Source organism: Gordionus sp. m RMFG-2023, chromosome 2, assembly GCF_954871325.1.
Source record: "Gordionus sp. m RMFG-2023 chromosome 2, tfGorSpeb1-WG-v2, whole genome shotgun sequence".
Lineage (NCBI taxonomy): Eukaryota > Metazoa > Nematomorpha > Gordioida > Chordodea > Parachordodidae > Gordionus > Gordionus sp. m RMFG-2023.
Window position 1 is genome coordinate 26116552 of NC_088776.1, and position 13729 is coordinate 26130280.

The 13729-nt window shown below is 25.9% G+C and overlaps 1 protein-coding gene across 3 annotated transcripts in view; it reads left to right on the plus strand.

Annotated features, from left to right (window-relative positions):
- The window catches only part of LOC135925261 (protein kinase C and casein kinase II substrate protein 3-like), a 38811-nt gene that overhangs the window by 9831 nt on the left and 15251 nt on the right, over positions 1–13729 (plus strand). For 2 of the 3 annotated variants that reach the window (XM_065460491.1, XM_065460490.1), the window contains exon 2: positions 10340–11021. The exons of the other annotated variant lie outside the window; for it this stretch is intronic. In XM_065460491.1, the coding sequence (XP_065316563.1) occupies positions 10751–11021 (271 nt within the window). In that variant the 5' untranslated portion in view covers positions 10340–10750. The remainder of the gene's footprint in view (positions 1–10339; positions 11022–13729) is intronic. 3 annotated transcript variants of the gene reach the window in all.

A 13729-nucleotide genomic window follows, 5' to 3' on the forward strand; every position in this document is an offset into this window, starting at 1 on the left:
GTGTCGCCGGTACAGCCATGAAGATTCTAGATAAGATATATAATTCTGGATATATTGGAGAATTTTCTTCCCAGAATTTTAAAATATTATATATCCTTATTTATTCTCTTAACTTCTGAGAATTTACCATTAAAGATGCAATAGGCATTTTTTGATCCTCCTTTCTATCTGATGATAATTAGATTTTTTTTCTCTATCTAAAAGTAAAATTTCAAGATCATCAATGTTGCTATCATTATTATTATTATCACTACAACCAATAGGTATTGATGTAGCCTCCAATATATTGTAAATAATGGAGTTTTGCTTATGCCATAAATCCTTAATATGATCTTTAGCTATTTGTTTTTGCTCAATACTCAATAAAACTTGATATCGAGGGTCTAAATATATAGAAGCGTATACAACACTATTTTGCAAATATTGTTCTCGAATTTTCATGTTTTCTAATATTTCGTATAAAAATGACTGTAAATTTTTCTATATCTAATCGGCATTTGGTCCTTTATTTGGCATCAATCATCTTCCGACAAAATGACACATGCTCCTATAATAAAATTATTACAGAAATCTTTCAAACTTAATAATCGTTCTAGCATCAAATTGAGGACCAACGTGTTGTGCACTATCATTTAAATTAAAATATTATTTATTGTACTACAAAATAATTCACTTTCAAAATAATCAACGTATTTCTATAACATAGCAAATTAATAAATTTACATAATAAAATATTATTACACTGGAAAATAATTTATGATATCAATCTCTAAATAAAATGGAAGTACAGGAAGAAAATTGAAAGAAAAACGCGAAGATAAAATAAATGATTCCACAAAAAAGTTAATAAAATTTATATTATTTTTTAAAAAAATATTTTTATTTTTAAAAATTTTTATGACACCTAGAACCCTTGGACCCTCCACTTTTAAAAAGGGTCCGGGTTCAGCCAAAATTTGAGGGTCCGAGTTATTCAAAATACGAGGGTTCGGGTTATCCAAAATACGAGGGTCCGGGTTCGGGTTCACATCCCTGCTTTCTCCTCCCCTAATTTGTATAAATTATTAATTTAAAAAAAATATTTTTTTTTACTTATATATTATATTTGAAATATTGATGCAAAAAAAATTATTTTTGAAATTTATAATTGAGGTTGGGAGTCAAAAACATAATTATGTCTTTGTTAGAGAAGGGGAGGGAAGGTGTGGGGGGATACTCTGCTTCCATCGCTCAGAAAGTTTAAAGGCCATTGTCGTAAATCTCTGATTTTTCGTAAAATTAGAATAGATCAGCTCAGGCATTAAAATTTTGTGTTATTTTTTTGAATCTCAAGCTAATTATTGATTAATAAAATAAATTCAAATATACTAATTTATTTGTATTTTAGAGATGTCTATAATATATACACAAAAAATTAAACAATTTATTTATTATACGATGCAATTACAAATGCACAATACAGATATCAAACACAATTGATTTGTAAAACGTTTATAACCTTAATTGACATTTGGAAAAATTAAATAGAGATATCATTAAAAATTTGTAGCTAAAAAATTCGTACAAAAAATTTTAACGTGCTGAATGAACTTTTTGTGAACGCGGGCCATACTTTTTGTAAAATTTTTACGGGCTGTATGGTCGGGTCAGGCCTGAAAATTTTAACATGCCTGGCCGGCAATTTTTCTAAAATGCTTAACGGGCTGAAGCGGACTCGGCTTTGCAGACCTCTATTGTGGTCCAACAATAATGTTTGTTCATATATTTAAAAAAATTGATTTAAATTAAATTTATGAAAGTCAATTAAACATGCTGCTAGGTTACATTCAATATAAAGCATCATTGCTCGTCCTTCCCTCCTTCCTCCAATTTTTTAAAAATCTTTTTTATTATTTTTTAACCAAATTTAAACCGTTTTTCAGCTATATAATTTTGATTTAAACAAATAACTTATAATTATTTCAAAAATGTATAAATTTTCTCTAGCCCCAAAGTCATAAATTCCCTTTCAGTTTATTTACTAAAATTGGTATTTATATTTTAATATTCTTTTGTTATATTTTTTAAAAATGAAATTAAAAACAAAACTATGGAATTTTTTATCAATTATTTATTTATTTCTTGGAAGTTTTGCATGAATGTAGTAATAATAACAAGTAAATAAAATTATAGGAAAATTGATTAATTTTATATTAATCTGAGTTTTACATTTTAAAATTATATAATTTTTTGAAACTTTCAATAAATAAATAATATCTAATGGTAGCGATAGATTCTCAACTAAACTCTAAACCTATATTATATATATATATTGTCTAACTAGTTTGTAATCTCAGAGTAAAGGATACATTTCAAATGTATCTGGATATCGATAAGCAGGGTATAGTTACACTGTTTTCATGATACATTTTAGATATATTTTTTTTTATTATGAAAAATTATATAATGATATTAATCAATTGTTGATTCTAAATTTTAATAGTGTGTATCATAGGGTTTTTTTTAAAACTATTGAAAATTTTAATTCCATAATATAATTATTAAATCATCTAGAGATTCAGAAATGTTTTACATATTTTTGAAAATAAATCATTGTTTGCTTGTGAAGATTAAGCGCATAGTTGAAAATTTTTTTTATTTGATTTAGATTTAGTCATCTGTATTTATCAAAATATTTTGTGTCTAATCTTAAGATTAATTATATTATAAATAAAATACTTTTAATAATATGATTACGTAATTTTAATATTACATGCCTAAATCAGACCTACTGAAGTAATAATTTTCTTGCGAAGACCCGATAATCATTTTGATAATTATTACTTTTATTATGAGTCATTTTTTGAAATCTGCCTTATAAATTGGTCTAGGAAGTTCAATAGTTTGATTTTCTGATGTTATGCTGATTACTTCATCATCTGTAGTATCAATATAAATAATCTAAGTCAAATTAATTTTATACAGGATTTCGAACCGTTGAGTATAGAGATTCACTTGCGGTTTTAGTTTTAAATTTTACGGTTCGTTCTGGTTTAGAATTTTAACGATTCGTTCCGGTTTTTATAAATTTGAATTTTTAAAAAATTAATCATAAATTATATATATGTTAATCTTAGAGGAAAATCTTTTTTTATATTTTTATAATTCCTTATTTAATTTTACCACGATGATCTAATAGTTTATTTTAGTTTATATAGAATATATACAGAATGGATAATTTTGATTAGACTAGAGTATTTATAATGTAACATTTAAAATGTAAAACTTGCTATTTTTTGAAAGATAAAATAAGACCATTTAATATAACACATAAATAAACTAAAATTATTAAAATAATTTAGTGCAATGTTAGTTAACTTATTTAAATTGAAGATTTATAGTAAGATTTTTTATTATTTTAAGATTAAAAAAACTGCAAAAGAATATTAGAATTATATGATTATTCCCTAAATTAAAAGCAAGTATTATTATAAAAACTAATTAATAGATATTACATAGCAAAAAATAGTTTTGCGTGATAACTGTTTTAAAATTATCTCTTATATAATTAATTATTACTTTACCTAATCTCTATTAAATTGAGTATATAAAGTAAAAACAGTAAACTTGGTATTGATTGATATGAAGATAAAGGCGATTTAATTATATAAAAAAATTTTAATTTAAGGGGAAACACGAAGTTAAATTTCCCCCAAAGAAAAATTAAAATTAATTATTTAAAGAATCTTATAACGTTCACTCTTTTTATATTTCTTTATAAAGGTTTAGAAAATTATAACGGTTCGTTTCGGTTCGAAACCCTTATTTTATAATATATAAAATAATAAATGCTTTATAAATTTTAAATAAAATCGGAAGGTATCGATCATTGGACACCGACACAGTTAATAATATAAATATGTCAGAAACCCGCAGACCCAAATCAATTTGAGCTGACCTTAAAATGGTTAAAAAGAAATTGCAAACTCAGTTCGGGCCTAAAATATTTTCTTTCAAAACTCTAACCGGGCCGAATTTTTTAAAATATTAAATTATAACAATTAAATAGTTAAGTTAAATTAAAAGTTTTGACCAATATCATGAGTGTCGACAGTGCATCTCTTGTATCTAGATTCAGGGTGTGGAAATAAAAATCATTTTGATTTAAATCAATTTTTTTTATTTCAACTAAACATAATAATCATCAAAATTCATCACTTAACATTTTGCTAAAATATATTCTGAAAATTATTTTAGCAATTTAATAAAAATTATTTAATGGCGATTCTTGCTTAAAAATTATTCATTTGATATTATATTTGTAACAATACTAAATATATAATTAGCATTATTTCTTTATAAATATATATATAATTTTATCATAAAATATTATTAAATAAAAAACTGAATAAGTTGCTACACCAAGGATATTGAATAGCGATTCTAAAATCTATTACATCTAAATACAGTAGGGTGCCCTTTTCTCTCATTCAAATATTTTTGATATGACCTTTATAGATATTATTTGTTTTTTCTTTTCTGCTTATTTAATAGGTATAGAAAATAGTTAAAATCTCAAGCGCTAACCTTGAGCGATCTTTTAATAAAGTATTACTAGTACCAGACGCATAGGGAGGAGGGGAATTTTTTTAAAAATGAAATAATTTTTTTTTGGAACAATAAAATTTTTTAGAGCTAATCAATAAAATTTATTATAAAAAAAAATCATATAAAAATGACAATTATGAAAACAATAAAATATTGGGAAATACAAAATATTTAAGAGCGAATATAATGTTGTTAAAAAATATTATAGCTATAACCAGTGGGTCATTCCATGACAAATCAACCACGATTCAGCCGACCCCCTTCGATTTTTTAAAATTTGGTAAGCAAAGTAAGGTTATTGTAGTTAAGAAATAGCCAAAATTTTAGCATCGTATCATTTATATTTTTGGAGATATTAGGGTACAAAGTGGCAAAAATGACGTATTTTTACCATTATCTGCCTTCATTCAATTAAGCATATCTTAAAAACTACATAATTGTAAATAACAAATTTAACATCAAAATTACGTACAAAGATTCTACCGGTCATTTTATTTAATATATAAGGACTAAAAACAATTTTTTGGAAATAATACGACCTTCAATTTTAAAAAAAAATTTAGTATACATTATTTAACTCTTCCTTTATATTTATAAAAAAAAATTAATCTGGGACGCGGCCATCTTCATTCTCAAAATCGATAAAAATGTTTAGAAAAGTGTATAAATATTGTCCCGAAAGGGGGCGTCTTTGTATAAAATTATATCAGTTTTTAATGGTTTTTCTTGGACTATTTGATATAATTTAAAGGATTATTCATCTTGTAAATGAAAATAAATAAATGGGGCTTTCATTCAATTATAGAAATTGTCTATCGATAAAAGAAATTCAATTTATTACTTTATTTATAATTTATTATAAATTTTTTTGCCCATATAACGTATATTTAATGAATATTAATAAAATATGTTCAATTAAGTTTCGAGTTCTTGAATATATGAATCAGAATCTTGTGCATTTCATATATGGCACCCTAAATATTAAAAAATTGATATAATTTAAATTTAAAAATCTAATAAATAACTCACTTTTAAAAGATTCTAATTTTTCGGTAGCGCATTTACTTTCTTGTGACAACATTATAACTACGGCCAGTAGCAGTTAACAGTGAAACTAATGTTAAGATATGACATTTGGGCAAGTAAAGAGTGTCGTCTATACTTGGAAATGTAAAGGAATTAGAAGGTCCGGATGGGTTAAAAACTTTATATATATTTCTTCCTGCTTTTAATTTTTCACTAAAACAAAGCTAACCACCAATTAGAATCATAAGGATACGTTAGGTATCCTGATATTTCTTCAATAATCATACTTTCATCATTATATGATAACTATTCTATAGTACTTTCTATTGAATTGGAATACATTTTACTTTTAAATTGATGTAGATCTGTTGGAATCAAGGTGTGTATTTTGTGTGTTCCAGGTATAGATCTAGTTTTTGAAAATCTTTCCCTGAGTAATAGATCTTCGTAATCATAATTTATTTTGGTCATCTATTCAAAATATATGACATTAATATTTTCTTTATTTAACTCGTACAATTCATCTGATGTGGTTATTTACTTTGAGTAAGGCTTTGTAAACTAGCTCTAGCGGCTAATCTTTTAACAGTGCCACCAATCCCATTACAAACACTTTTCCCGAGTGCTATAGCAGAAAAATGCCATTTCGCCTGTACCCCGAAATTCATCTCATGATGGCAAATATTAATAAAATTTTTACGATTTTTATCATCGGAAAAATAAAAAAGCCTACAAATTTTATTAATTAAAAAATTTACCAATGTTTTTTTGAAATTATGTACTGCTATTGTATTGTGTTGCAAAGATTCGGATATCATTACATAATTTAGGCAACAAATATTGGCAAAATTATCTTTATAATATATAACAAAAGGGTGAGCAGTGGATTGAGCCCTATTCCAATGATAATTTTGTACTTCATCCTGAAGTATAAAGTTATAATTTTCTTAAAAATCACATAAAATTAAATATTGGTCTTAGTCTAAGTTCAATTTTAGATTGTTTTGATACAACGATTGTTGCGTTGAAATAAAAAAATGGAGTAATAAAGATTCCATTTTTCAAAAAGGCATTGATAAATTCACCTACTGGTAAGAATGGTTCTATCTACGGATAGCCATTGTTTGTATGTTATAAATTCGATGTCCTTAGAACGAAACAATATTTCTATTTGATCGCGTAAATGTGTTGACCCTGGACAATTATCACATTTTCCCATATAAACTGGATGGTTGAGGCGAATTACAAATTATTAAGTGTAAAATATGTTTGTATGTTCCTAAAGGGCAACATATCATTGGTTAATTTGGGTGAATTTGATCCAATGATCATTAATTTAAAATTTTGGTGGTAGCTGCAATCACATACATGTGTACCACTACCTCCAACGAGTTTACAATTTTTAAGCGAATGCTTGCAAATTTCGAAAAACCAATTTTAACATCAGGCCTCATTTCTTTAAAAAATATATGAATTTCTTTCAAATTATCTAAAATTAATCTCTTATGTATGGTATTCTTTTTTCCGTCTTTGGTCAAAATCGAAACGCAATCTTTCTTGCCTAGCATGATTCTGCTTATTTCGTCCATACAATAAAATTCTTATACAATTTTAGCTGTATATTCGTATAGTTTTTCCAGGCTTGGGGTTAGGTGTTGATAGAAATCAAAATACCAATAAATTAATTAAAAAAATTAATATAGTGAGCATGTATTATTGAATGATTAATCAATTTTAAAATTTTTATTTATTTTATTGATTGAAACACTTATTTATTGTTATTCTAATTTAGTAAGGATAATAAATTAATATTTGTAATATTTTAAAATTATCAAATTATTTTAAAAAATTGAGTAGAGAAAATTTTGATATTATTTTTTGGCGTCTATGAAATGTACAAGATTCTGATTCATATATTCAAGAACTATAAACTTGGTTAAATATATTTTATTAATATTCATTTAAATTTATGCTATATGGGCAAAATTTTCATAATAAATTATAAATAAAGTAATAAATTGAATTTCTTTTATCGATATACAATTTCTATAATTGAACGAAAGCCCCATTTATTGTTATTTTCACTACAAGATGAATAATCTTTTAAATTATATCAAATAGTCCAAAAAAAACCATTAAAAACTGATTAATATATAATTTTATACAAAGACGCCCCCTTTCGGGACAATATTTATACACTTTTCTAAACATTTTTATCGATTTTGAGAATGAAGATGGCCGCGTCCTAGATTAATTTTTTTTTATAAAAATAAAGGAAGAATTAAATAATGTCTACTAAAATTTTTTTAAAAATTGAAGGTCGTATTATTTCCAAAAAATTGTTTTTAGTCCTTATATATTAAATAAAATGACCGGTAGAATCTTTGTACGTAATTTTGATATTAAATTTGTTATTTACAATTATGTAGTTTTTAAGATATGCTTAATAGAATGAAGGCAGATAATGGTAAAAATACGTCATTTTTGCCACTTTGAACCCTAATATCTTCAAAAATATAAATGTTAGGAGGCACCTTTCTTTGCTTACCAAATTTTAAAAAAATCGAAAGGGGTCGGCCGAAAATCTCATTTTTTTGCTCATTTGATGTGGAATGACCCCGGTATTACATCACAGTAAAATATATAATTCAACATTTATGATGATTTAAAACGCGAATCAAATATCGTTTATGAATGAAAATTTAATCTTTGCGATTGCGCCAATTTTTCAATAATTTGTTCTGAATGGGGTTAAATCTCAATGTTTAATAAGTAAAATTAGTCCATTCAATCGATTTTAAGATGTTCATACTTATGAGATAGGTTTTTATTCTCCGTAATAAAGCAAAGATTTTCTTTTTTACGTACTAATTGGTATCTTGCCAAAATATAATTTTAATATATTTGACAAAACTCCAAAATATATTTTAAAGTATGCCATGCTTGTATTGTTTCATGGAAGATTTAAATATAATCTTTCATACCAAGATTTAAATTTAGAAATTAATAGGCGATATTTATATATCCTCTAAAGGATTTATAGATAATAGAATTTATAAATAAGTCGAGCCATTTGATGAATTACAAATCGTTAAATGATTTGACTCAAAAACTTATCCAAAAGAATAAAAACGGTTATGTAAGAGTAATCCTCAATAAAGTCCAAGTTTTATCCATAATATTACAACCATTTGTTTTTTTAGGTGCAAATCTAGGTTTACGAATTTCAATGTCATATTTCCTAGCTTTCGCCTCAATCACATAAATCTCTTGGAATAGTCGATATTATCTTTTTGTTTTCTAACTTATAATATATTAATAATCGCGATTATCATAGCTTCAGCCAAATCCCATTTTTTTGAAAAATATTGCATAAAATTGTGGTGTAAAATGCAAAAAATTCGGAGGTCATATTGAATCTAATTACGTATCTATTTCAGATGAAATATCTGTTTCAGCCCATTCTAATATTTATCCAAGGGCATAGACTCTTCCATATTCAAAAATGCTGTAACAGATTAATGTCCAAGGCTGCATTTTGCCGGGCACGCTTTTTACAATTTCATTCTTTTTGTGGTACAAGAAGTCTCAGACATAATTCTATCCAGCAAATTCATATATGAACATTTATTACACTCTAGGAAATCTGTCTAATCTTATTAGTAGAGATAAATTAAATAGAATTTCTTTGGAAGTTAAACTTTGGGATAAAATATTGATACACAAGGAAGAAATATTTAAATTAATTTTAACTTTTTGCTAAAATTTAAAATACGCCACTAGTATTAAGTGCTCTTTTACAGTTATGCATAGAAAAATTCAAACATGGATCGCATACGAATTATTTGCGTTGGAAAATGTCTTGCTTTCTAATTTTTTTTAATAATTATATAACAAAATTTTTTTATGTTAATATCTGAATGTTATTGTTTAAATTTATAGATTTTATAGAAATATAAAATTAAAGAGGGGGTTTTGTTAAAAAAAAATGAAGACAAATTTTCATTTTGATATTAAAAAGTATTACGATTACGAAAGAACAAAATTTTACCTATTATATTTTCCGGGGGGGGGGGGGGGAGGGGTTACCCAAAAAATTCTCCCGTGTTTATGATATTGATAATGTATTAAATATTTACTATTCATTTGCATATAATATTTTGTAATAAATAGAATAAAATAGATAATCATCTTTAAATATCAAAGTTAATGCTGAATAGTTAAATTATTTAATGTATAATATGAAAATAGAGATTGTCGGGCCACCACGGGTTGGGCCTAGATACCGCAAGTGTCAGGCTGGAGTTTTTCATTGCATGTCTTTAATTTAGATATTTTGACAAATCGAGAAACATTTTATTTTTTATATGAATTTTTTACAATGCTTAGGTATTTTGTGTTGTGAGGATTATTGGAATCGAAATTTTATTGTTTCAGCTCTATTAGTTTCGAAGAAATGAGCGTTTAAAGTGTAAAAAGACGCGTTGCTTAATTTTATAATACAGATAAAAATATAAATTATATACAAATATTTGGTGATATTGAAATAAAACACCATAATTTTTTTTAATTCACTATGTTACTAAAAAAAGGCTATAAATAAATATATCAAATGCTAATTTTGATCGAGTGTTTTTTTGGTAATTTCTAGAAATCATATTTTGTTGTAAGCAAAAATTAAAATTTACTAAATACTACTATATACTTTCTTAAAAAAAATACTTAGGATTTGGAAGCGCTTCATTTTTTGGAAAAATGGTTTTATTATCCTTTACCTTATAAAAAATCAATTCTACAACCATGGACGATTTATAGTTCTGTCTATCTAGCAACCAAATTTTTCAATAATTTCGTTATGTATTCGAATATTTTTTGAAAAATTTTTCGAAAAATAGTTAGATCGCATACTATTTTCTTGACATCTAGGAAAAATTAATTTTGCTCATTTTTTTGACGAGTATTAGCATTCCATATGAAAAAACTATGACTTCAAAGTTAATTATCAATTATACTCTTCCTTTTGATAGGATTGCTAAACTCAATCTTCTACTTCATAAATAAATTTTAGTGATCAAAATATTATTCCTTGGAATTCTTCAAATCATAAATACTAAATATTATTGCCTTGTTCCTTGATATGTCGTACAAAACATCTCCTAACAATTCCCATTCACAGGGAGATGGATACCAGCCAGGTGGAGAGCTGGATGAAGCGGTAACGATGGGAGATTTAGGAACCAGTTTTTGGGATCTAGGACAATATAAACGTACAGTAAAAAGAATAGAGGATGGTTATAGACTTTCCACGGAATATTCAAGCATGTTGCAAGAGAGGGGCGCAATTGAGGAAGGCTATGCTAAGGCCCTTCGAGCTTGGTCCAAGAAATGGGATGAGAAAATGGACAAAGGTATGCAAATAAGTTTTTAATTTCTGAATAGTTTTGCTTATCCCTATTTAATATTTATAAAATTTGGAAGTTAGAGCATATATCAAAGGTTGGCGTGGAGTAGTCGGAATATTTATTTACACATTTTTTTTCAAATGTTTTTTTAAAGTATCTATTTATAAATATTTATATCATAATTAACTGCACACGGTTTTGACTTGTTAGAGGTGGACATAGCTCAGGTTTGGAAAAGTATCATGTTTAAAAAAATATTAATTAAAACTTCAATTAATCAAATGATAAGTTTTAATTAGTTGATTTATATATATATCTGTTAGCGGCAATGTGTTTTTCCCGGCAATGTGTATTTTTTCAACTTTAACTAATTTTTTGAGCGCGTTTTTTTAAATTTAAAAATCTGATTTTACTGGAAATTATTCCAGCATATTTAGAATACCTATCTTATTAATTTTAAATAATTTTACCTTTAACTTTTGAGTCATTTATAATTTATATGAAAAATTTATGGAAAAACTAATATAAATTTTATTAAATTCGAAAGTTCAAGACAAAATTATCTGAAATTCATAGGGTTGATATTCCAAACATGATTGAATACATTTCCGATAAAATCCAATTTCTAAATAAAAAAAACGCGCTCAAAATATGGTTTAAAGATGAAAAAATACATTGCCGCTAACAATTTTATTGAGAATGATTTTATAGAGAGATGTATTTTTAGAGAATGATTTTATAGAGGTTTCATAGAGAATTATTTTATAAAGAATTTTTTTTAAGAATATGATTATTTTATAAAATGTTTTATCTATATAATATATGACATTTTTGTGTAAATTTGTGTAATTATTACTTAGGCTCTGGATAGTCATAGGGACAAAAAAATTACAGTATTTGAAATAATTTTAAATATTAGAATTCTTATATAAGCGAATAATTGGGTAATTTTTGTTATATAAAATTATTACAATCGGTACAGAAATTTGTTTGATTATCTTTGCACAAGGTTTTTCGATTATTAGAAGAATTAATGGTAGAACAAAATTTTGACATGATTTGTGAGGAATTCGCGAAATTTATTTTTAAAGATAAGAATACAAAATAAAATAGAAAGTGTTGTTAAAAGTTACTTTGGCAATGCAACTATAACTAAGTTAGTAGTTAAATTTGGGAAAATATAACTAGTTACTAGTTATCTTTTTTTAAAATAACTAGTCACTAGTTACAATTATTTTTCATAAGTAATTAGCAATAGTTACTTCATAAAACATTAATAGAGCGCAGAGATAATATCATTATATTTGGTGGCATTAAAATATTAAGAGTTTAAATATAAAATTGCATAATAATACAAAACTCTATTTTCGACTTTCAGAAAGTTTTCTAATCTTATATCATGTTTGAATAAAATTTTAGAAGGTTATAATTATATTAGTATCTAGTGGATAGTAGATTCCGGGCTAACCGGATCAATACGTTAAATCTAATAATAAGTATTCATTGGCTAAGATTTAAATCAGTTCTGTATAATAATGTAGAAAGAGCGCCTGCCATTCCCGTGAGCCTGATTGACTTGGTCATACCAATTGAATATCAATTATCCAATAATAATGAACAATTTTTGTCATATGATAGTGGTCATCATGATCACCGATGCATCATATTTTCAACCATCAAAAATTTACAATTTTTATCAACATATAAGATAAATTGTATGAAGATGGCACATTCAAGACATGCCCTCCTCGCTTCCAGCAAATATACACCATCCACGGGATGAAACAAAACCAATATCCTCGCTATTTATGTTCTGATAACGTCACATCGCCAGATTACATTAATATTTTCAATCAAATAAAAAATTTCCAAATTTTTTTAAATTCTAAATTCATCATGATCGGCTTTGAATTAGCAGTGTTATCTGCTAAACATTTTTTTCCACTAACTGCAATGCACGGGTGCCTGTTTCATATGTCGCAATGCATATGGCGCACGGTTCAAAAATATCTGCTAATTTGCAATGCATACAAAACACAAACAAATTTTGCTATGTACATAAAAATGTTAATGTCACTGGCATATGTATCAGTTGAGGATGCATGGATTCGAGAAATTATGTGCCTCTGAATACTATCAAGAAAATAGGGATATTCTCGCCCTCTTGATAAAATACTTTGAAGAGACGTGGATTGGAAAAATGATAGCGATTGAGAAGAGGTCGGCAATATCATTTATAGATGGAATTACTACGAATCGACTCTCGTGAACCGAATACCAATAATTCAGTAGAGGGCTGGCATCGAAATTTTTCGTCTCATATAAGTTCCCATCATCCAACTATCTGAAAATTTATAAAGAGTTAGTAATTATATTATATTATAAATTTTAAAAACTTTTTCAATTTTAGCTCTCAAAGACGAAGATAGCCTAAATTGTTACTAATTGGAACAATATTCTATAGGTCTATTGGCTCCACTGTCAAAGAAAGAATATCGCGAAAGATCCAAAAGGATTTTTTTAATTTGTTGAAGATTTTCATTCAAGAACCATGCTGGATTATTTAAGGGCTTTATCCCAAATATAAATTTAAATATTTAATTTAATCATATAATTGTATCTTTTATATTGGTATATTATTTATACTATGTTTATTTGGATTTATTATGAATAAAAATTTATTTTATATTTTGAAATGAATATTGCTAAGCTCT